This window comes from Vigna umbellata, chromosome 2, assembly GCF_029865625.1.
Source record: "Vigna umbellata cultivar VRB3 chromosome 2, Vumbellata_1.0, whole genome shotgun sequence".
NCBI lineage: Eukaryota > Viridiplantae > Streptophyta > Magnoliopsida > Fabales > Fabaceae > Vigna > Vigna umbellata.
This window is the reverse complement of record NC_142166.1, coordinates 38825764-38850915: the sequence shown is the minus strand read 5'-3', so window position 1 is coordinate 38850915 and position 25152 is coordinate 38825764. Positions and strand designations below refer to the sequence as shown.

General features: G+C 34.8%; 2 protein-coding genes across 3 annotated transcripts; one reads left to right on the top strand and one right to left on the bottom strand.

Annotated features, from left to right (window-relative positions):
• Positions 1-2212: 2212 nt before the first annotated feature.
• Positions 2213-11935, bottom strand: LOC124840747 (uncharacterized). 2 transcript variants are annotated; one of them, XM_047316860.2, is made up of 5 exons: positions 11545-11935; positions 11378-11463; positions 11116-11303; positions 3043-3151; positions 2213-2763 (listed from the first exon to the last, which is right to left on the bottom strand). In XM_047316860.2, exons 1-5 carry the CDS (start codon positions 11843-11845, stop codon positions 2455-2457), a joined length of 993 nt encoding a protein of 330 aa, XP_047172816.1. In that variant the 5' UTR covers positions 11846-11935; the 3' UTR covers positions 2213-2454. The 2 variants fall into 2 exon arrangements, with proteins under 2 accessions (XP_047172816.1, XP_047172817.1); XM_047316861.2 differs by having other exon boundaries at positions 11116-11291; positions 11545-11918.
• Positions 11936-16200: 4265 nt separating this feature from the next.
• Positions 16201-24939, top strand: VPS45 (vacuolar protein sorting 45). The gene is made up of 13 exons (XM_047316853.2): positions 16201-16502; positions 17105-17306; positions 17454-17533; positions 18051-18278; positions 18587-18712; positions 18805-18885; positions 18984-19125; positions 19252-19430; positions 21386-21541; positions 21848-21955; positions 22054-22175; positions 23872-24003; positions 24374-24939. Exons 1-13 carry the CDS (start codon positions 16413-16415, stop codon positions 24432-24434), a joined length of 1707 nt encoding a protein of 568 aa, XP_047172809.1. The 5' UTR covers positions 16201-16412; the 3' UTR covers positions 24435-24939.
• Positions 24940-25152: the final 213 nt, after the last annotated feature.

Below are 25152 nucleotides of genomic sequence, written 5' to 3'. Positions count from 1 at the left end.
ATATGTTATATGCCCTCAAATCAAATGCATGGATAAATGGTATGCAGACTTCAATTTTCTCTGGTTGACTGTGACAAGACAAATTTTAATAATAGAGGTGACAATTTTCCATCAACATGTGAAACATTAAATTATTAGATAAATACACCTAATCCGTTTAAGGTTAGAGCCACATTGCGACACATCATTATGCATATTATTCTACCAAAAACCGAGAGACACGGCCAAGAAAGTAGCATAGTACTGGGGGAGGTTACCTCCAAGGATTATCGATAAACACTAGGAAATTTCATAAAGAAAAAAAAAATGCTACAAAGTTGATGAGATAACAATCGATTATCAAACAAAGCAAAATAATAATAATAATAATAATAATAATAAATAAAAATAATTTGTTAACTTTGTGTATTAATTTTCATTTGTTAATTATGCGTTTCTACTTTGTTTGGGAAGGCGCAACTACTAATAACTGGTAACCTTATTTAGCTGCAATTTCGCCGCACTTGTTTCACTCACTTTCTGCGTCTCAATCTCATCACTAACTGTGCCATAGTTTTGTTTAAGGTTTCTGCTTTGTTGGCCAAACGATAAGGGAAAAAGGTCGACGCAAAACACTTTACAACTTTTCAAACATGCGCGGGGCTCAAATTCTCAAAAAGCAACTGCTCATATACAATACTACTCATACACTGTTACTTTTTTTAAGAATCTAAATTATTCCTTCACCATCCAACGTATTCCTAATTCTACTCCTCTACATCAAAATTTACTAAGTAAATTATTAAGTTTTTTTATGTTAACTTTACTTATTAAGCCTTCTTATAATTCTTTGTTTTTTTGTACGAAGTTCTCGTCAAAGTATCGTTGTGAGACTTTCAATAATTTAATTTTAATTTAGTTTATGCATTCTTATTTAGATTCTTATAGCATTTTTAATTTGGTGTCTTAGGTGTGGCAAACGAGTTAAAAATGCATAGATGCAAAAGCAAAATTAGGAATGTGTGAACCACATTAATACTTTGTAACAAAGTATATCTTGAACTTTTTTACGTAAATTATAAACTTTTTTTTATTGAATACGAACTACATATAGGAATCCGATGCATTTGCGAAGAAAAAGTGAAATACTTTATGCTTTGAAATACACTTACTTTTGAAGAGACAAATATACTCACGCGTGTGTGCGAGACACTTTTTTTCATGTCATTTTTTTATACAAACTAAAGTATATTTCTAATGCACATGGAAAAGAAAAAAAATCTACAAAAAATGAAAGAGTGGGCATTCTAGTTGTCTACTAATGAAACAGGGTTTGCATACCCAAATTAGAGCTAAGGAAAAGTACGTTTCTGAGATGTAATAGGTTTCCACTTTCCTCAACATATTAAGAGTATATTAGATTTTGAAACATATTCAGAATGCTAGATGTTGCAAGGGTGACCAAACCCCGTCATAAAATTGGATCAACAGACCTCAAACTAATCGTGTTGTTGTCTGGTTCCTGTATGTACCAAAAGTCAAAAAGAACATTCAAAGCTTTAGAAAAATTACTTGTTTTTTCTCAAATTAGCAATTATGTCTTTCCTACAAAATCACACGAGCTTTGAACAAGACGAGACACCCACAAGAATCCTATAAAACTCTACTTTTAGAGTTGTTTCATATTATATACTAATTTTAAACTTTAAACAATGAGTTAACCCAAATTCAACTCTTGCAATGGATAGAGTTGCTGTTTAGAATCATTACTTTATGATGAAAAAAATAATTTTTAAAAAATTTATATCAATGAAAAGGTTAAAAAAATTGTTCGTTATTAACGTTTTTTGGCAGAACTAATGAAAAAAAGTTATTATATATAAAACACAAGGATGCAAAAAGAGTCAAAATTATAAAATTTTAAAGAGATTTAAATTTAAAATTCAAAAGAATGTAATGAGACAAATAAACTTCTAATGATCAGCAAATATATTTGGCTAATTGTAAATATTAAATGAGTGAAAAGAAAAAAAATGTAAAACGAAACTTTTTATGAAATAGTGAATCGGAAATGAGTAACTATGTATATGCACATAGAGATACAAAGAGAGAGAAAAATGTTTTTTCTTCTTCTCCAAAATTGCACAACGGAAAAACTGCAATGTATGTCAGTCACAAATACATTCCTCAGAGACGTGGCATTGTCATGCCATATTGTTGGCATACCATGAAATAAATATAAGAAAAATAACGGTGTTAAACAATGTCAATAATATAAGTTTTTACAGTCATCGAATTAAATTCAATAAATAGTTTGAAAGCAGTACAGGAGTACATTTAAAAGTTAATTGTTCCAATTATCTACAAATGCAGTTGCTTATGGTGTACATACAGGTTGAGACACGTATACTATATGCATAGGAAAGATGGAAAAATCTAATAATTAATCAACAACTTCCGGGGAAAATGAATTATTTAAATATCAGAGTGCAACCGTACAAAACGTAAGGAATCAAAGGGAATGCTTAAACGCCATTCTCTTTGTTTTTTATTCAGGGGTCTTCTTTTACCTGATTTCTGTCTGTTGACTTTCACATCGGCTAAACCCCAGGTGCAACATTTCGTTTCCAGGTCAAAGGATTCAAGCATGAAGACACCCTCACTCTCTGCAGCTGGGTTATTTGGATCATTAATAATGACATATTTCACATACATAGGTCGCTCCTTGAAGCGATCTAGGTCATCTGGAATCCGAACTATTCTTTCAACACCAGGAGAAGACACCTGAAAAAGCAAACATGTCAAACGCTAATAATATGAAACATTAATGATCAAAATGTCAATCCCTTGGGATCATCCTTCAAAATCAAGAGGGAAAAGCATGACCCATAAGAAGATACAATGTTTAAAAAACATTATCCAGACCTGTCTGTGGATTTGATTAGGACATAATAGTGATTCATAGTTTGTGCTTACAAATACTGATCATGTGATAACGTTGAATTGTATCCACCCCCCAAGATAACAGAACATGTCAACAAGACACTTGACATGAGATGGTACCTCCAAACATAAATTGTCAGGAACTGATTTAGCAAGTTCAGCTTCATCCAATTTTTCTCTATACGTTGCAGAGAACGCTTCAATATTTTCCATGCTGGGCGAGCCAGACCTACAGACAGAACACAACAACTAAGCCAGACATTCATGATGATAATAGCCAGCAACTTTAGAAAAATAAAAACGATGACTTAAGCCACAAATGGCATTATGTGAAAATGCAGATATAGTGAAATCGGGGTATTTCAAAAGGGTAGCCACTATCTTAGACTTATGGTTGACAGTAAGGACACCGACAACAACTCTAGACCCGAAGAAGCAAAACAGTATTTCCAGTACTTAACCTTTCTCAAACATTTCCAAAATCAAAGTCTTTGCTGGACAAAACTTCCAAGACATGATGGAGTGAATTTCACTTTTACAACCATCAAACCTAACTCCATTAGACCTGCAAAACAGATTGAAGACTAGATCCATTCGACTCGTGTACTGCTCTTATAAAGAAGCCAAGGATAATTGGGACTTGTTGATTCTCAAATACAAAGTCGAAGATGTTATGAGGCAAAGATTCGTCATTGGAAATTACTACTGTAGGGAGATGATAGAAGACAAGGACATCAAGATCCAGATCAGTGAGTACCACAAGTTGTTCAAAGTTATTAAAGTAAAAAACATAGTCCTGCTTAATGAATTCGTTTCAAAACTTTTAATCAAAAAGCTTCCGAAATTCTAGACAGACTACAAACATCAGCTGAAACACAAGCACATACAAATGTCACTCCCAAACCTTATCACACACATCACTATTAAAGAAACCAACCAAAAGGAGTGTGCTGCTAAAAGGGATAAGGCATTATGGCCAAAGCAAATATGGTAGAAACCATTTCCAAAAATCTACGACAAAAAACCCGATCACAAGAAGAAAAGTTTTAAAAATTCTCATCCTAGTGGATTTAACTTCACTTTCAAGAAAAAGAGGAAATTGCTTTGTATGTGAAAAACCAAGCCATCATGCACCTCAATGCAGACACAGAGTTAGAAACTAAAATACTCCTAAGGCAAATATAGCCAAAGGAGAAAATCTAATTGTTATGGTTGGTAGACTTTTCTTGTAATGTCTTAGCCCTTGTAGCAGCACATTCCTTTAAGTTGGTATCTTCAATGATGATATGTGATAAGGTCTAAGGGTGACATCTGTTGTATGTGCTTCAGCTGTTGTTTGTAGTCTGACTAGGATTCCGAAAGCTTTTCAGTTAGAAGTTTTGAAACGAACTATTCAGGAAGGACTATGTTTTCTTCTTTAATATCTTCGAGCAACTTGTGAAACTTGTTGATCTAGATCTTGATGTCTTTGTCTTCTATCATTTCCTGATAGATACCAGAAATAAGGAAGCACACAATAGCTAAATAGTCACTTTATTATTAAAGAAAAACAGAGTGCATATCCCAGAAAGAGAATACAGATATGTAAAAAAAAGAAAAAAGGTATTTCTAGACAGTTAGAGAGTGTCTAGTCTCTCCCAATTCCCAGCCAATTCCAGCCCCCTTTCCCCCCACTCTCTTTCCACCCCTTATACCCCAAACAACATAATTACTAATTTCCTACTGTGCCAGCTCAGCAGTTTGTTATATGGAAAGATTCTTCTCATTCTCTCTCTGCCCATTTTGATCCCCTACTTTGCCATTCCTTCTTTGTCTAACATACACCTTAGATATTTTGGGTTTGGGCCTAACTATTTCTGGGTTCCTATCAACACTCCCCTCCACAAGATGCACCTTGTCCTCAAGGTGGAAATCAGGAAAATGCTCCTTGATTATAGATAAAGCTTCCCACGAATTTTCAAAATCTGGTAAATTTTTCCACCTAATAAGAATTTCGAGATCCCCTTGTTGATTCCTTCTAACAGCAAGTGCTTCTGCTGGTTGAACCTTCAATTCCCAATCATCTGCTAAAAGTAAGGGTAATGGTTGGCTAGTAATTGTTGCAGCGATGGATTTCTTAAGTGCAGAAACATGGAAAACTGGATGCACTTTGCTTCCTGAAGGTAGTTGCAGTTTATAGGCAGTAGGACTAAACTTCTCCACAATTTCGTAAGGCCCATAATATCTCGGACTTAACTTTTGATTGACCTTTTTAGCCAAGCTCTTTAATTTATAAGGCTGTATCTTCAAATACACTACATCTCTAACTTCAAATTCCACCTCCCGTCTATGCTTGTTGGCTTGCTTGCACATTCTGTTTTGGGCCTGGACTAGATGCTGTTTTAACTCATCCAACATATGATTCCTATCTGCCATCAGTCTATTGACCTCCTCCACCGAAGACTGTGTCATATCTCCTCTAATTAATACTGGAGGTTCTCTCCCATAGAAAGCCTTAAAGGGAGTCATTTTGGTAGATGAGTTATAGTTAGTGTTGTACCAAAACTCTGCCCAGCTAAGCCATTTAGGCCACTGTTTAGGCTTAGTCCCACTGAGACACCAAAGGTAAGTCTCCAAACAGCGATTCACGACTTCAGTTTGTCCGTCCGTTTGAGGGTGATAGGCAGAACTGAATTTCAGCTTAGTGCCAGCGATTTTAAATAGTTCCGTCCAAAAATGACTGATAAAAACTCTATCTCGGTCAGACACAATTGAGGAGGGAAACCCGTGCAACCTGACAATATCTTTGATGAAAATTTCAGCAATGTCCTTAGCAGTGTAAGAATGGGCAATAGCTATAAAATGCGCATATTTTGTTAACCTGTCCAAGACCACAAAAATGGTGTCAACCCCTTGGGTTTTAGGCAATCCTCCTATAAAATCCATCGAAATGTCATACCAAGTGTGAGTAGGTATTGGCAAAGGTTGTAACAGCCCGCCTGGGTTCAAGGCTTGATACTTATTTTGTTGGCAAACTGCACAACTCAACACATACTGTTGTATTTCTTTCTTCATCCCTTCCCAAAATATTAATCAAGAAATTCTCTTATATGTTCTGAAAAATCCAGAATGCCCACCCAACACTGAATCATGAAATTCCTTGAGTATTAGAGGAATTCTTTGGTATTACCATTCGTCCTTTTAAATCCTTTGAACCGGCCAATTTATCATTTCATTAACCTTGTCTGGGTCTGCCGAAACTCCTTTTCCCGAAATCAAATGTCCCAAATATCTCAACTGTTGCTGCCCAAAATTACATTTCTTGGAATTTGCAAATAAATTATTTTCCCGCAACAATTGAAGCACCAATTTGAGGTGTTTTTGATGGCTTCCCTCATCCGGACTATAGATTAGAATGTCATCCAAGAATACCAACACAAACTTCCTTAGATATGGTTTTAAGACCATGTTCATAAGAGCTTGAAAGGTAGAAGGAGCATTGGTTAACCCAAATGGCATGACCAAGAATTCATAGTGCCCTTTATGTGTCCTAAAAGTTGTCTTAGGAATGTCTTCTTCCCTCATTCGAATCTAGTGGTAACCAGATTTTAAGTCCAGTTTGGAAAATAGTACAGCCGATCCTACTTCATCCAATAATTCATCAATAACAGGGATGGGAAATTTATCAGGTACTGTCAACTTATTAAGTGCTCTATAATCCACACAGAATCTCCAACCACCATCTTTTTTTCTTACAAGAATAAGAGGACTAGAGTAAGGGCTAGTACTAGTCCTAATAATCCCTGCATGCATCATCTCACCTACTATCTTTTCAATCTCATTCTTCTAATAATAGGGGTACCTATAAGGTCTGATATTTGGTATTTGAGCACCTTCTTTGAGATTGATTGCATGATCATGCTTTCTCCTTGGCGGTAGCCCTTGTGGGTCCTGAAAAATGTCCTTATACTCCTCTAGGACAGCCTTGATCTCATCAGATAACAGTTGTTGATTTTCCTTTGTATCCTCCAACTACTGATATGCAATATAGTAGCCTACTCCTTCATCTTGTAAGGCTTTAATCATGCTCTTCCAGGATGCTTGCGCCTTGCTTAGGGAAGGGTCTCCCTCTAACACCTTCTTGCCTCCTTCATCTCCCCATTTAATGATCATGTTTCGAAAATTAGCTTCAATGTCACCAAGATCTGCCAACCAGTCCATACTTAATACCACCTCAGTTCCACCCAAATTAAACAGAAAAAAATCTTGTTTAATTTTGACTCCCTGCACCTCAAGATCAACTCCTCTACACAGTCCTCTACCCTTCACCTTCTCACCCGTTCCCACCTCCACAGTATAAGTAGGGGTATTCTCCACTGGAAGATCCAACTCAACTACTAATTTTCTAGAAAGGAAGCTGCTGGTTGCTCCACAATCCACCAATATCAGCACTCGTCTTTGGCCAATAGTTCCCCAAATCTTAAAAGATTTGTGAGAGGTCAGCCCCACTTTACTTTTCAAAGACAATTGAAGGGTCTTATGCTCCAACTCTGTTTTTTCTTCCCCTTCCTCATCCTCATCCTCTGATTCTTCCTCCCCACATTCTTTCATCAAGACCAACTGATAATGCTTCAACTTGCATTCATGTTCAGGTCCCCATTTCTCCCTACATTTAAAACACAACCCCTTTTTACTCCGTTCTTGCAACTCAGCTTACGAAAGCCTTCTGCCCATAGTGATTTGTTTTTCTCCACTAGGCCCATTTTGTGGTTTGGGCTCCGTTGGACCTGCACTTCCAAAATTGGGCTTTTTAGCATTCGATTTATTCTTCATAAAATCTACTGTTGCATTATACAATCTACCTATCTTAGTCACCATTGGAGAAATCTCCTTCTCACCCATGCTTACTTTCTCACCCGAGCCTAACACCCTTTTCTTCAAAGCCCAATTCTTCTCTTCCAACAATAAGGCCTGATCCATGAGTTCTGATAACGATTCTATGTTGTACAGCTTCAGTTTGGCTTGCAATTCGTCATGGAGTCCGTTTAGAAAAATTCCTTTTAACATCACCCAGTCCGCGTTCTTCAATGGAGCTGAAATCATCTCAAATTTTTCCCCAAACTCCATTATTGTCCCCGCTTACTTAATGCTCAACAATGGCCCAAAAGGATTCTGCACCTAGTCCGGTTGAAACCTCCGAATCACTGCCTCCTTGAACTAGACCCAGCTTGGTGAAGGTGTTTGTTCCTCCCACCAATGGTACCAATTCAATGTCTGGTCCTCTAATGCTACTAACACCACACTCATCTTTTCATAGTCATCCATATCGTTCACCTTGAAGTAGCGTTCAACTCTGGCAATCCATCCATAAGCATCATCATCAGCAAATATGGGAACCTCCAATTTTCGCCCTTTGTAATCCCCCTTCGGTGGTCGACTCCCCTTCCGCGAATCCCGAGTTCTAGAACAGGGTTCAAAAACTCGTGATGAAATAGCTCGACTACCTTGACTCTCCCCCTTCGTGCGACGTTTCGGAGAACGTCGTTGTCATGATCGACCCCTTGTGTCCCCGCGATTCTTCTCCTTCAACAACTGCTTGATTTCGTCCATTTGAATTTGACTCTCATGCTTCCATTCAAGCATACTTTTCTCTAGATTTTCAATCCTCGACTCCATTGTTGTTCTTGTAGTAACCATCCAGACCCCAAGAAGCGTGGGCTCTGAATACCAATTGATAGATACCAGAAATAAGGAAGCACACAATAGTTGAATAGTCACTTTATTATTAAAGAAAAACAGAGTGCATATCCCAGAAAGAGAATACAGATCTGTAAAAACAAGAAAAAAGGTATTTCTAGATAGTTAGAGAGTGTCTAGTCTCTCCCAATTCCCAGCCAAATCCAGCCCCCTTTCCCCCCACTCTCTTTCCACCCCTTATACCCCAAACAACATAATTACTCATTTCCTACTGTGCCAGCTAAGCAGTTTGTTATATGGAAAGATTCTTCTCATTCTCTCTCTGACCATTTTGATCCCCTACTTTGCCATTCCTTCTTTGTCTAACATACACCTTAGATATTTTGGATTTGGGCCTAACTATTTATGGGTTCCTATCATTTCCCAACAGTAGTAATTTTCAATGACAAACCTTTGCCTCACAACATCTTTAGTTGTGTATTTGAGAATCAACTAGTCCCAAATATCCTTGGCTTCCTTATAAGACTAATACACATCAAGCAAATCATTAGATAATGCACTGCACAAATGTGTCAGCATACCCAAGTCAAATGGATTTAGTCTTCAATATGTTTTGCAGGACTACTGGAGTCAGGTTTAATGGTTGTAATGGCGAAAGAAACTCCATACATGTCTAATAGAGAAGACATGTGTTTCTACTAGTGTCAGAAGTTTTGTTCATCAACAAAGACTTCAATTTTCAAATGTCCAAGAGGTTTTGCAAACATAGGTTGAGTTATAGAAATATTGTTTTTCTTCTCCGATGTAGAATTGTTCTTGGTGTCCATACTGTCAGTCATAAGTGCTTAAGGCTATTGTAAAAGTTGATGAAAACACAAACAAAACTTGATTCTAACTACCTTGAAAAAGTTATTCATGGTGTATTGAGCAAGTTCTCTAAGATACAATAGCTTCTTGTATTTTTGAAGGAACCCAGAAACTAAGAAATAGAGGAAAAGTGTTGTATATTTTGGAGGAGAGGGAAGTGATGTATTTATAGGTGGGAAAAGTGTTAGAGACCTCGTGGCTCATGGAAGAAAAAAATAGAGGAGCCCATTGCCTACAAATGCACACCGAAACGGAGGCCTGTGCGTGGAATAAGAGCTTGGAGATAGGCCCAAATCCCAAAAAGGAGGACACATGCAGACCGTTGCAAAGTGAATTTCTGAGGTGGTGGGTACCCTTTTGAAATATCCTAGGCAGTGATCATACACACTTCAAGAATCAAGTTTTGTTCGTACTTTCATCAACTTTTACAGCACCAGATCATTGATACTTGGTTAGTACTTGGTTAGTGCTTACATAGTTAACCAAAAATCCATTCGCTAACAGATAGGATTTGCATTCAGAAATTGTGATAAATCAGGCACTTTGCATCAGTCCAATGCACCAGTCCAATCCACTTAGAAACACGGGACAAAAAATCGTCAAACCTTTGTAAGTAAAATGAATGCTTACAAAGGATGTAAAATGAATGCTTATTAGCAACAAGCTCCACAATCCTTAAACTATGTAAGTAAAAGGGGAAAAGGGAATACTGAATACGTGCATTCAACTTCAGCATTTCCATTTTCTGCAGTGTAGATCTTTACAAATAAAAATTGCACCAATTTCCCACATCCTTACGATAGTTACACATTCTGCAATCTGGCATAACAACCTATTCCAGTATACCAGAAATAAACCTAAAAAAACCATGAGCAAATGACAAAAAAGAAAGATAAACCTTAATGTAACATTACTTTTAGGAAGGAAACACTGCTATATAGCACATAAAATTTCAACAATCCATATCAGTATACCAAAAAGAAAGATAAGCCTAAACATAACAATACTTCTAGCACATACGTATGTATTGCTAAAATTCCATACATATTTAGATTTTGTGTGTGAACCTCAGGTATCCTCCGCCAGAGTCAAAGACTAATCAAGAAGAAATACATTTAAGGAGTTGGTTCTTCCAGAATTGAACCCCAAATTATATGCTCAAGGTGCAAGGTTACTTATATATAAGCATAATTTCATAAATAATTGGATAAATAAAAAATTATGCTATTTATATAATTAATCAAAAAAGATCCTAAATAGTTATCCGATGCCCCAATTATGTTAAAAAAACTAAAGATTCATCACAAACAGTTCAGAATAATATATGCCTTTGTTCATAATAACCATTCAATAATAAAAGTTATCAAACTAATAATGTCTGCCTGTTCAAGGAGGTACGACTAATTCTTGATCTAGAAGGAACTATTCGGCCAATAAGTGAGATAAAACCACACGTACGGTGGCCAAATTTTCCTTGCTATTTAATCTTATCAAATTGTCTAATTTCAATATTTCATAAAAAAGTTAAAACAGAATGGAGTCCTAGTTCGCCTTATCGTTTTTGCTCTCTCTACCCCTGCCTTCATCCTCATAATAATTATAAAAAGAATAATAAGGATAAGAAGAAGAAGAAGAATATTTTCGTCTTACTTTTTGGAAAGGTTCTCAATGCGCACTTGAATGGTGGAGTTCAGCAGTGTTTTAAAAGCATAAATTTGCAATTCGCCATCAAAAGAGAGAGTAACCTCTTTAGCAATGGCTAATGCTTTTTTGTCCCACCATGTGCCAGCGAGGGAGATTCCACCGCCTGCGCCGCCATCACCTGCCTTCAAAACATTCTAAATCAATAAATCATATCATTTCCCCCAGCCAAAACACACACTTATCATTCTAATTTCTAAAAAAAACTTACATAAGGCACACCAGCCTCCTCTTGTTCCTCAAAGTATTCGTCATCGTCACCGTCGTCTTCATCATCATTATCATCCAACTCTGTCTCTGTGCAATGAAACGAAAAGTTCAGAAAAAATCGGAAATAGAGAGAAGCGATTAGATTCGAGAGACTGAGCGCAATTTTACCGTATTCATACTCGTCGAGGAATTCTTCTTCTTCTTCTTCTTCTTCTTCTTCTTCTAGTAATGATAGTTCTTGGACAACAGAGGGTTCTGGTAGCGGCTCTGAATCAGAGTCTCTCTTTCTGCCACGTGGAATTGGAGTGAAAAGCTTTCTGCGAGTGCTTGTATAGATGCAAAAATGACTACATTGTTTTGTTGTAGGGAGAGGAGGGGCACAGAAGCTAACACTAGTAAGAGTGATAAGTGGTGTTGAAGGAATTGCACCTACGCAAGGGCTCAACCTCAAACCCTTTATCAAATCCATTCAGTTCCAAGAATCCAGTGCCAGGGGGAAACAGCAACATAACACTCAAAGGTGGTGCTCAATTATAAAAGCCGAGCTTTTGTAATCAAATCCACAGGCCCAAGCCCATGAGTTCAATCCCCTTTCATCTATCATGTCAAAGTTTGGTCTTATTCTGTAATGAAGTTCATGTAAAAAATAAACCATTTTCATGAATAGTCATGTTTTCTATTTTCAATTTGAACTTCTTTTTATAATGTATCTTTTATAAATACTTAAGTGGTAATTAATTAATCTTGATATGAATTTTCTTACTGGTAACTAAAAAAAGGTAATTACAAAGTGAATCATTTTATCAAATCTAATAATTCAACCTTCTTCAAATTAATCTCTTGGTATTCAGAGAATAGTTAATTACTTATGACGTTGAATAATTTTGCGAGTAATTTTTTCTTTTTCTTTTGAATATACAATTCTAAGTTGTCCCTTCGCATACTAGTATTCAAGTGTCTTTCGATCTTACAAAAAACAAAATCATGAAATTACAAAGAGAAAGGTTGTGACTCTTTTAGTCACTCCATTTATATATTCTTTGCTATTACAAAATTTAGAGTAATGGTACCTTAATCTATCATGGGAAAGCTTTCGGATTAAAAAAATATATTAGCAAAAATACTTACATTCATCTTATCTTAAATGAACAAATGAAATTTACAACTTATTATATAATACTTATAAACTAAACATAGATGTCTTTATTTTTATTTTAAAGAGAGTGTTGGTTACTGCTGTATATCTAGTTATTTTTCTTTAATTTTCTTTATTTTATAAAATCCATAAATATGTTTTCTAACAAATCTTTCACTTTACTTCCTGGATATCATTCTCGAACTTAAAAATAATACTTTTGAAATATTAATATTAAATAAAATCAAATGAGTTAAAATTTGTATTTTACTAAATTCATAAAATATAATTTTACCGGAATATAACACTTTTTAATATTTGTTATTTGGGTTAAATATGTTTTTACTCCTTAAACTATGAAGCGAATTTGTTTCTTGTCTCTCTTTCAAACTAAGCTACATTTTGATCTTTCTCCTTAAAGAAACCATAATTTTTGTCTCCAAACACGTTAAAAAAAGTCGAGGTGGCTAACAGTGGAGTTGTACGATTTTTTTTCTGACATTGAGTGAGTCTTTCTTAGCTTTTCTCCCTCGTTTCCTTCCTTCCATCTTCCACTCCCTCCATCATCTTCACTAAACCCTCCATCATCTTCTCCAAATCTTCCAAACAAAGAAATCCATCACCGCCACCGCAATCACCATCTCTATCTCTCTCAACCCAACCTCCCCCTATCCAGCATCCCTATTATGTTTCTCAACTCAAAACGAAAGGAGTGAAATCGCTTTTGTTTCAAGACGGGGTGTGTAGGCATTAGCATCTTTGCTAACGGGGTTGCGTAGTTGCTATTATAAAGTCTGGCGTATGGATTCTTTATTATAAAGCCTTATATAATAACACATCAGGGCGTTACGTAGTTGTTATGCGGTGGTTGATGTGAAGATCTGATTGTTTTGGTGGTTATTTATATTTACATTTTTTTGGCCTCTATGTGTCTCTAGGATTTGTCTTTGATTTAAACCGGGCCTATTGGGAAGCATAATTCATTGAAATTTTGAAGAGTTGTATACTCAACTAGTTTGTTTCAAAGTTATAATCCAATGAATAATCTTTTACATATATTTATATTAGGTACCTATTAACAGTAAATTCAAGTAATTATATATATTTAATCAAATCACTACTATTATTATTCTTACAAAATTTACCATGTACTAAGCTAACTCGGCTCATCTAAGAGACGTCTTAAAGTCGCTGGTATATACCAAGTTTTCTTAAAGCAGCTTATGTTAACTACATCCTTAACATTTTGGTTTGTTAAATTTAGTCTGACAACAGAGGAACTGTTGGTCATATAACTTCATGATTTTTATTACATGTCTACATATTATATATGATTAAACCCTCAAATTATTTAAATCTGCTGCTGACTTCAGTTTTTGTACTATGCTAAAAGGGACGGTAATGCTAATGCATTGGTTGAAGTAAAAACTTATTATGGCTTCTTTTATTAAAATACAAAAGGAGGGAAGACTTGTATGATGATGGAGGTGGCTGTATTGGTACTTATCTGGTTTAACATATGAAGCACCAATCACATTTCATGTATGAATAAAAAGGAGTTTAAACAACATTATTCTTATTTTTGAAAACTGCAATATTTCATTACAATGGTGAAAATAATATATTGTGGCGGGTTTATACACTGTCTTGTAAAAATAATATATAAGTTATATTTAAGAAAACATTATTTCAATATAAAAGTAAATGTGTAGTCATAAAATGTGTGATTAAATCTACTAATAGAATTTGTAGTTACTTTTCATGGGTTGTTTTATGACACATCTTTTTTCTAGTTAAAAAATAGACGTGTTTTTCTTATATTTCCAATACCAAGACATTTACTTTTTTCTATAATTATAAAATAGACTTTCAACTCTATTGTGATTTTAATCAAACGATCTCAATAATGATAACTGTAAGGGAAACGGTGGACCCGTTGTTTGCTTTGGTCAAATGTTAATAGATTTTGTGCCAACAGTGGGTGGAGTGTCACTAGCTCAAGCACCTGCTTTCCAAAAAGCTGCTGGTGGTGCTCCTGCCAATGTGGCTGTTGGCATCACTAGGCTTGGAGGTTCATTTGCTTTTGTAGGCAAGGTGTATTTCTATATCCATGTCATGTGTTATATTGTTTGAAGTTAATTACATTTATTTGAATAAGACTGTTCCAGGACATCTCCTCGAACCCTCTCCCTTGAAAAGAAAGTATCAAAGAGATAGATAACATGTTGCATGCTGAATTCTGGATAATAATATCTTAAAAGTTGTGCAAGTGCTGAACATACAATTATGAAGAGAGATTCTCCCCGAAGTGGTGGATCCTGACCACGTGGCGGAGGAGGCTGACAAGTTCATCAAGCACCCCTTCTTCCGGAAAATGGAGCACGTGCAAGACCGCAACTACTCCGACCATCACCACATCGCTAACCCGTTAGCAAAGATGCCTATGCCCACACACCCCGTCTTGAAACAAAAGCGATTTCACTCCTTTCGTTTTGAGTTGAGGAACAGAATAGGGATGCTGGGTGGGGAGGTTGGGTTGAGAGAAGTCAATTAAAATTTTATGAATAATAATTGTGAATAAAAGTGATAATAAACTAGGTTATACTTCCCCGTAATCAATTTACACTAATGGATATCAAGTGTATATTAATACATATATATTAACAAACTTTGTTTTTAGTTGTAAATCATATGTTACTTTAAATGGTATACTTGTTGTATTTTAGGTGGTTAAATACGTATTTAGATCTCAAATTTAGATTTTTAGTTATTTGGCTTTGATCCACTAAACAAACAAATTTAATTATAAAAATGGGTTGAGTAGATATGCAAGTTTTTTAAACTACGAAATTTAATGATTACATATATACAGTATTTAAATTTGATTAAAATAATTAAATCTAAATATGAGAAATTAAATTGGTTTAAATTTAAAAATTAACTAATTTCAATTTTAATTAAAAATTAAAGGAAAAAACATATTTATTCTTAACCTTAAAAATAAAAGTAACAAAATTAAAATAACAAATAATATAAAATATGTTTAAAGAAAAAGAAATTACTTTTGTTTTACATGAAATATTTAATATTGTGAAAATGAAATTTGTTTCTATATTTAGGTAAGGAGTCAACAGTTTTATATTATTTAAAAATAAATAAGTTATCCTGTATATGAATTATTTGATCAATGACGCTCTCATTCTATTATTATTTTTTACACAAATGAATTGATGAAAATTACATCTTGTTTTTTAATTAATTATGATCTCTCCTTAAAAAAAACTATAAGAGACCGAAGTTATTTTTTCCCTTTGTTTTGCTAAAAAATTGCATAATTATAAAAATTGGCTAATTGATGGTGAAAGAATTAGATTCTAAGTGTTGTTAGAAGTTAGATAATGAAATTCATTGATGTAAAAGTATAGTGAAATGTGATGGAATGTAAGGGATTTTTTTCACTTTTCCCCCTCTTGTTCTCTCATAAAAATTTACTATTTATCACTCTTGTTTATCATACTCTAAATACAAGAGGTGCTGTCCTTAAATAAAAATTAAATATTAAATAAAAGAATTATTTTAAGCGAGAAGTTGAAAATAATTTATGAGCACTACCTTGTATTATGATGCATATATAAAAATATAGTAGAAAAAGAGAGATAAAAATTGACTAAGTAGAGGAATTGCAATAAAAATTGTCATAAAGACCAGAACCAACTTCTACTTCCAAAACGGTGCGTTGGAGCGAAGTCGTTCGTTGTCCTCGTTCATCGTGGATCTGAATTCTGAATTGTGAACTCCGAATCTCTGTTCTCCCGTGCTCCTTGATTCGCCCACGCTGTAGCTGAACTGGTTTATCAATTTGTCTCCACGGAGAGATTCAAGTTCTACACGTACACACAAGATGGTGGTAACTTCCTCCGCGCGTGATTATATCAACCGCATCTTGCAAGACATCTCCGGCATGAAGGTTCTAATCCTTGATTCTCAAACGGTACGCTGCATCTTCCCTCAATGATCTTCCATAATGTTGGGAAATCCGATCAGAATATCAACCTATTGATTTTTTTTTGGAATAAAAAACACTTGTGTTGCACACAGTTGGCTCGTTTTTTCGTTTTTTTTTTTAATTTTCGCTCTGAGTTTTAGACAATTAATTGCCACTTCTTATAATTGGAATCATCTGTTTATTGTATTGGGATCATTGTGCAGTGGAGGTGAGACTCCGCATTACATGAATGTTTGTGTGTTTACATATATTTATGTATCTATGTATTTTTCATCAAGGCAAATATAATGATGAGGCTCCCTACCTTTGACAATCATAATGGATTGATTTATTTTTTGATATTGGTCTCTACTAACATTAGGTTTTTAAATTATAGCATTGATACAGTTGTGTAAAGTCACTCTGAGTTTTTATGGCCTAGAAACTAATGAATTATGATCTGGCTTATACTATTTTATTTTACTTTATCAAAATCATATGTCAACCTGCCAAGCAGACTTGGTTACTAGAATCTATTTTGCTTGTCCTTGTTAAGGAGGAAAATGGTGTTCTGAAGTTGAATCTACTCTTTTGGCAAATTGATGCAGGTTGGTGTTGTGAGTGTTGTGTATTCGCAGTCAGAGCTTCTCCAGAAAGAAGTGTTTTTGGTTGAATTGGTAGATTCTATTTCCAAGTCGAGCGAATCGATGTCGCATCTCAAGGCCGTTTACTTCCTTCGACCTACATCAGAGAATATCCAGTTTTTGCGCCGCCAGCTAGCTAATCCTAGATTTGGAGAGTATCACCTATGTAGGTTCTTTAAATTTTATGCTTGAATGTTAGATAAGCTGCGGTGCAGTACATCCTTTAGAATTTAATTTTTAATTTCCCCTTGTTAATTAGTAATGCTTTCCCATTGATTTGAAGACACTTTGTGAATCCATTCTGAAATTACAGTTTTCTCCAACATATTGAAGGACACTCAGATTCACATTCTTGCTGATTCTGATGAACAGGAAGTTGTCCAGCAGGTTCAGGTAGCTGTTTATGCATGCACTGTACTGCAATTTCTTTCTCCCCACTTGAACTTGAAACTTTACTATTTCTTTTACAGTTTTTGAACTCTGTAGGAAGTTCCACATCAACTAGAGATAAAGCTAATTCATAATACATAAATGGGTGCAGACTTGATCTTACAAGTCGGTTTTATAAAGTTGAATTAGACTTGAAGTTTACTTCTTAATAAACTCATTGTAATTTTTTTATGACATGCTTGTCCAAGAATACATTTTAAAATAGATAAGAAAATTATACATCATTTGATTGTATCACAAAAAGTATTACGAGTTTGCATGAACAAAATCCTAGATGGAACATGAAATGATATCTACCACTTTATTGTCCTTCCTATCCTATGATTGCATACTATTACATTCTTTATCTGACAAATGGCTCCACATTTGTTGATTATGAAGCCTTCACCCCCTTCTTCTCCCACCAACATTTTGTGTTGCAAACTTTAATTCTGATACAGCTGTTGTCCTGATCATCCAGGAGTTCTATGCAGATTTTGTTGCAATTGATCCTTATCATTTCACTTTCCATGTGCCTTCACATTACATATATATGCTCCCAGCTGTGGTAGATCCTTCAACAGTGCAGCGCTTTTGTGACCGAGTTGTTGAAGGGCTTGCAGCTGTTTTTTTGGCACTAAAACGCAGACCAGTAATTAGGTATCAAAGGACGTCTGATATTGCAAAAAGGATAGCACAGGAAGCAACTGTGAGTTCAAGTCCCCTTTTCTAACTCACGGCATTTTCTTTTATGTGAAATAATTATATTTGTATTTGAGAAATGTAGTTATCAGTTTCCACAATGAATTCAAACTTTTATACCTTCATCATTCATATGATTCTGAATCAGATAGAGCTCTTTTCTGAGTGCGTATGTACTGCTGTGCACACATAGTAATCTATATGTTATTTAGGCTACCTTTCTAGCTATGCGTGTATCACAACATGCCATATTTATCATTAGTGAGTGTGCTGGCATATTAGTGAAAGCTAATTTACATTGTTGGGCTTGAACAGAAACTGATGTACCAAGAGGAAAGTGGTCTTTTTGATTTTAGGCGAATGGAAGTTTCTCCTCTGTTGTTAGTTATTGACAGGAGGGAGGATCCTGTAACCCCATTGCTAAATCAATGGACTTATCAGGTACCTGGGTTATTAACAAATGTCTAGTGCGTATAATGTAATAAGTTGTTCATTCATATAAGCAATGCTCACTGCGGTGTTATACTGTACAGGCTATGGTTCATGAATTAATAGGAATCCAAGACAATAAAGTGGACTTAAAATCCATTGGTAAATTTCCAAAAGATCAGGAGGTTAGATACATTTCTTACACATGGTACTTGTGTTAAGTGTATTGCAGTACAGAATTTGTGCTCATTAAAAAACAGTTATTTGCTATTTCTTGTTCCAGGAGGTTGTGTTGTCATCGGAACAAGATCTCTTTTTCAAGGCTAACATGTATGAGAATTTTGGAGATATAGGTATGAATATCAAGCGAATGGTTGACGAATTTCAACAAGTGTCAAAAAGTAACCAGAACATCCAAACAATAGGTTTGTATTTTTTTCATCCTCTCACATCAGAGTAAACTTTTCATCAACAATTACACAGACAAAAACTTATTTATACTTGGTGGCATTGTATAAAATTCACCGATTTTATGATTTGACTCTTGGCAGAGGACATGGCCAAATTTGTTGATAATTATCCTGATTACAAAAAAATGCATGGAAAGGTGACAAAGCATGTGACTTTAGTAACCGAAATGAGCAAGATAGTTGGTGAGCGAAAGCTTATGTCAGTTTCACAAACAGAACAGGAGTTGGCTTGCAATGGAGGACAAGGAGCTGCTTTTGAGGTATATATTATATAGTCTTAATTTATTGAAACATTCTCCTTTGCTTTTGCTCAATTTTCAGAAATTCTTGTAGGGCCATGGAATAAAGTTTAAATTGATTTGTTAGTCCCTAGACTGCTTTGGAAACATTTAAATAGGTCTGTACTACACTTTTAAATTTGGGTCCTTGAACTTATAAATAGTTTTTTGTTGGGTCGTTGGGCTAGATTATCATATGAACCAAATTGAAAAATAAGAACTGGAAGTATTATTTATATGAAGTAGTCACGGAGTCAGAGGAAGAATCCTCTGTTACAAACTTAAACTATATGAAGGTTGAAATTTTGACTAGAAGTTTGATGCAGACTACGGTATTATGGGGTGCCTAAGCCTCATATTGAGTAATATCATATACTCAGTTGAGTACATAAGTGGCTTGAACTCTTTAACTGCTAGATTTTAAGGGAGGGTTTCTCAAGCACTTGGAAGCTTATCAATTTGTATTAGCGCTGATTTTCAATATCTGTGGAGTGGGCCATAAAAGTTGAGTGAAGTGTCACATTATGCAGTGCTTAAGTCCAAATAAACTTTTATAGGATGCTAGGTGTACATTCATAAGTCACTTGATTCCCACCCTCTTTAATAGTTAGCATTTAAGGGAGGGTTTCCTCAATACCAAGGTCCTTATTAGAGCTAAACTCTTCCTTACAACACAAGTGGAAGAAATAAGAAAAGTAAGAACCCCTGTATTAGAGATATTATGATTTGATTATATTGAAGGTATATTTTGATTACATTAAATTGAAGGTATATTGAAGTGTCAGATTTTGTTGGAGATCAGCTCATATCAATCAGAATCTGTTTGAGATCAGCACATATCAATCAGAATCATTCAATTCTTATTTGTAAAGCCCATAATAGGATTTAACGTAAATAAAATCAATTATTATTTCCTTATTTAGGTAGAGCATTTATAGGGAGAATTATTTACCTGATTTTCTGGGAAAGATTGGTGTATAGATTTACTCCCTTGGTATTGTATTTATACCTTTTTTGTACTTTTCCCAAATCAGAAAATATACATCATATTTTGCAGATTTGATAGAGAAATATGTTGCCAAATACTTCCCATTATTAAGTATTGATTTTGTTTATTATTATTGTAACTCTTTTTCATTATAAATAAAAATATTCATATGTACATAACACACATAATTCATTATATTCCTTCTAGGTTAATCTCTCTCCACTCATCAGTACTGTGAGAAAAATTAGTATTTGGTCTAGTGGACTGGGAGAATCCCGTCAAAAACAAGTTGAAGAAATGAAGAATCCTTCTGAAATTTTCTTATGTACATTATTACTTGCTTTTCTTGTGCTCTGCACATGGGACTTGGTGCAGTATTTCTTTCGGCAGTTCTGGGAAATCAGAAAACTAATCTATGATAGTTTTTCATTTCAGTTCAAAGATTTGTTAGAACGTGCATGTTACCCCTGTGATTAGTATAGCCTCTATCTTCATTAACTGCATATGATATACCCTAAGGATTCAGAATCTACATATGTTTTCCCTCATAAGTTAAAAGTATCAACAATCAACAGTTAAGTATAAGATTAAACAAATCCTTGAAAAATATGTCTTTATTAGTTTGGTTTCACTTGCCCAAATACTTCATATGTAACAACAAACACATATGGTTTATGAAACAATCTTGTTATTTCAACCTAACGATCACCACATAAAATGTTTTCTTTTTCTATTTTTCCTTGCTACTTTTTGGATCAACAAATATTAATTGTCTATGCATTAGTTTTTGTTTGTGGGGAATTCGAACCTATGACATCATGTCCTTCTTCCGCTTACCACCAAGTCAACCTTGTGTCCCTATATTTTTAGTTAATTGTTATTCTGTGTACTGATGAATGCTTTAAAACACTAGAGGCGATAAGTTATGTTTCTATGTAATCTTCTGCAGGCAGTGACAAATCTACTAAACAATGAAAGTGTATCAGATCTGGATCGACTACGTTTAGTCATGTTGTATGCTTTACGATATGAGAAAGATAGCCCTGTTCAATTAATGCAGCTCTTCAATAAACTGGCTTCCAGATCTGCCAAGTACAAACCTGGGGTAAACTAATTTAAGCTATTCCTTTTCTTAAATCCATTATTCTCGTGCAAGAATGTTTGAATATTTATCCTTAAACCTTACCAGAACATGAACTTTTTAATCCTTGGATAATTGAATAGTGATGATGAAATTTTTGTGGTTGCGCTATCTTTCCATGCCACTGGCTTTGGATTCTGAAAGTATAATTTGCATTCAAATGGACTCAAATTTAAATTTTGAACAGCATATAGATGGGTGCCACTGTTGTTTCTGATATAGTTACACAAGAAAGTTACTGATATTGATATCTTTATTATGGTGCAACAGCTTGTCCAGTTTCTTCTGAAGCAAGCGGGTGTTGACAAGAGAATGGGTGATCTTTTTGGAAATCGAGATCTAATGAATATTGCCCGTAACATGGCTCGAGGTTTGAAGGTAAGCATAGAAATATATGATTATTGTATCATATCCTTAATAATCCAATCCATGTCTTCATGCTTAAAAAAAATCTTTCATTCTGAGTTTTTGAGCAGGGTGTTGAGAATGTTTACACCCAGCACCAGCCACTTCTGTTTCAAATCATGGAAAACATTGTCAAGGGGAGGTTGAGAGATGTGGACTACCCATTTGTTGGAAATCACTATCAACAGGGAAGGTTTGTTGCTATTAAATATAAATTCCTCACTATATCTTATTTGTGAATTCCTAGATGTAATTGTGTCTATCCAAAAGTGATGCTACTACATTGTTGCCTGATTTCTAAATAATGTGGTATTAATTGACACGACTCTACAAACTTCTCAGTTTTTAGTACTGACTATTTACCAAATTGATGTATGATATTATTCCAATTGTCTACAATGTAATGTGGCACTGTTTATGTGATAACTTGTATTGCAAATCTATCAAATAACAGGGTGTCACAGGCCCCGCTTTGGGGGTTCGCTATCTTGAGCTTTAAGAGCAAACTATTACTTGAGTTTTTCTTTGTAGTGAGTCCACACACTTGATGAGTACAAGATTCTGCAATTCTTTCAGCGTTATACTCGAAGTTTATTTTATCCATTGTACAGATGCGACCTCCGAGGGAAGAAAAATATTAATTCCCGTTCTTCCTATTCATAAAAAGTTTGAACTGAGTTAATCTGTGTGGTTACCTTGCAAGAGTTCTGTGATGTGGTAGTATTGACATCACATGATTTCATATCGGCTGCTTTGGCCTATGATCTAAATTCTTTTAATAATACCCTCTCACAGACCTGTAACTTATGCATTCTGTTAAATGTGTTGCGTTCAACTAACAGCTGCCAGAGTAAACTATATTTTTGGAATTAATCTGATTAGTTATCTGATAATTCTATTTTAGGTCTATCAGAATTTTATGTGCTGCATTTTAAAAAAGATTATTTAGTAGTTCAGAAATTTTCACTGCAACGTTCTGTCAATGTTTGTTCAATATCCTGAGTCCCTCACGAATCATCTGGGAAAGGCTTTTTGACCAGTTATGTTAGACATCAGGAAGCATTGAATACAATTAGACCTTCATAAGTGTATTATAGGAAAAAAGGTCAAGATAGGAATTAAACCTATTTTTGTTAGGAATACAAATATGAATTGGAAGTCTTACAAGTAAAAATGAGCAAGTCGAGTGATATACAAGAAAAAAGAAAGACCCACAAATATTGAGTCTTGTATGGAAAACTCAGACCTCCTTGGTGGTGAATCCCCCATTCTATCCTACTAAAAATTTCCTAACTCTAGTAGTTAGGATCAAGGGAAGTGTATTGAGATAAATGGGTGCGGACAAGAATGTTTTGTGGTGGTAGAAACCCGTGGTAGAATCCAAGTATAAGTTGAAAGTTTCATATTGAGTAAAAATAAAAAAATTAAGTGTCATGTAAGAAAACAAAAATGACCCACAAACATTGAGAGATAGTTCATCCCACTAAAAATTTCCCAATAATTTTATCTTTTGGTCTATTAGTTAGGATTTCTGTTATGAGTAGTTTTTGTTTTAGGAATTACAGTGATTTTAGTTTATAACAGAAGTTGGTACCCCAACTTTCTTTAAATAGGACCTCTGTTATTGAAGAGGAGAGATTTTCTTTTTGTTAGCCAAAAACTGGACAGATTCCAGTGTGAAAGGAGGAATCTCTTGTGTACTTGATTTTTTTCAAAACACAATAAAAATCAGGGATGAACAAAGCCTTGTCCATCTGTCATCTCAGAAATTCTGACAAGTAGACAGAGTGCATTTGTAATATAAGTTTTTAATTTTAATTATTAGCCTTTATTATCATAGAATTAATAAATAATCCAATTTGTGTTGTTGACGACTATATGAAATGCAGGCCACAGGATGTAATCATCTTCATTGTTGGTGGGACAACTTATGAGGAGTCTCGGTCTGTTGCTTTACAAAATGCCAACAATACTGGTATTCGGTTTATACTTGGTGGCTCTTCTGTTCTTAATTCTAAAAGGTATGATTTAGTCATAAAGATAGTTTGGATTTGATTAGTGCAGATGTTTACTTTTGACTTGGCTCTCAATTTAGCATGATAGAATTGGTTTTAGTTGTTGAATAACAGTTCCAAGGTTATCTTAGTCATAGTTTGGGCCAATAAGTCGATTGAAGTATTGCTTGAATTGAGTTATTGACCTAGGTTTAAGTGATAAAGTTTATTGCGCTGGTCTTAAATTTGTCTTCCAAATATATGCTTTGTTATATTTGATTATTCATTGGTTGGTTCAGGGTGCTTTAGTTAAGTGCAAAAACATTCAACTTGCTCTACACTATGTGAAATTCTGAATTTCTTAGCAGCATAGATGTTTTTCTTTTTGAATTTACAGGTTTTTAAAAGACTTGGAAGAAGCTCAAAGGGTAGCTCGCTCTAGCACCACTGTTGTTTGAAGCTTCTCGTGGCACATTTTTTCATCTGAGGGCCCGATAGATATAGTTTTTACAGCTTCAGGATGGGGATTTCTGCTTTGGACCCATGTATATGTATTAGAAAGTGTTGCAGACGGAGCTTGATGTGTGGAATCAGACTTAATCATTTTTCCTGCAGAAGATCATCATCAATCATTTCACAGGTACTGACAATTTACTGCGGATGAATGCGATTCAGGATGAGTATTGACAAGATCAAGGACAAACCATCCTCCCCTCTCTTTTGTTGTGGGGTTGAAGTAGGACACGGAACGCATAGGTACAATGAAAGAAACCTTTTTTGTGTAATTTTTGGTCATCATTTTTGCTGATCAAATCTAATGGTTTTATTGACACTCGCTAATGAAAGAACAATTTTGTATAATCGTGTAATGAATGTCCCATTCTTTTGTATACCAACAGATGCTTTCCATTTGTAGATTTATAGAGCCATAATAAGTTCAGGTTGTGAGTCTATTTTGATTAATATCATTTATTATACATGCACTTAATGATGCCATTTTGTCTGTTAGAGCGATCAGAGTACGTCTGATTTGAATAGGCTGCAAAGATAATTTTTAGCGAAGAGGCATGAGTCTGGTGCCAAACTTTCATTCTCGTGTATACCTTTAATGACAAATCAATTGTGCGAATGTTTCATTGAGACATCTTAATCTTGTACAAATCTATCTTTCTTGTG

What these genes read in the sequence shown, in the direction of transcription:
- LOC124840747 (XM_047316860.2), bottom strand. Translation starts at nt 11,845, where the DNA reads ATGGATTTGATAAAGGGTTTGAGGTTGAGCCCTTGCGTAGGTGCAATT. An exon ending in AGGAGGCTGGTGTGCCTTAT is followed by an intron (nt 11,304 to 11,377) that starts GTAAGTTTTTTT and finishes TTATTGATTTAG; the next exon opens with AATGTTTTGAAGGCAGGTGA. An exon ending in CTGACAATTTATGTTTGGAG is followed by an intron (nt 2,764 to 3,042) that starts GTACCATCTCAT and finishes TTGCTTTTTCAG; the next exon opens with GTGTCTTCTCCTGGTGTTGA.
- VPS45 (XM_047316853.2), top strand. Translation starts at nt 16,413, where the DNA reads ATGGTGGTAACTTCCTCCGCGCGTGATTATATCAACCGCATCTTGCAA. An exon ending in TAAATCAATGGACTTATCAG is followed by an intron (nt 18,713 to 18,804) that starts GTACCTGGGTTA and finishes TATACTGTACAG; the next exon opens with GCTATGGTTCATGAATTAAT. An exon ending in GACAAGGAGCTGCTTTTGAG is followed by an intron (nt 19,431 to 21,385) that starts GTATATATTATA and finishes AATCTTCTGCAG; the next exon opens with GCAGTGACAAATCTACTAAA.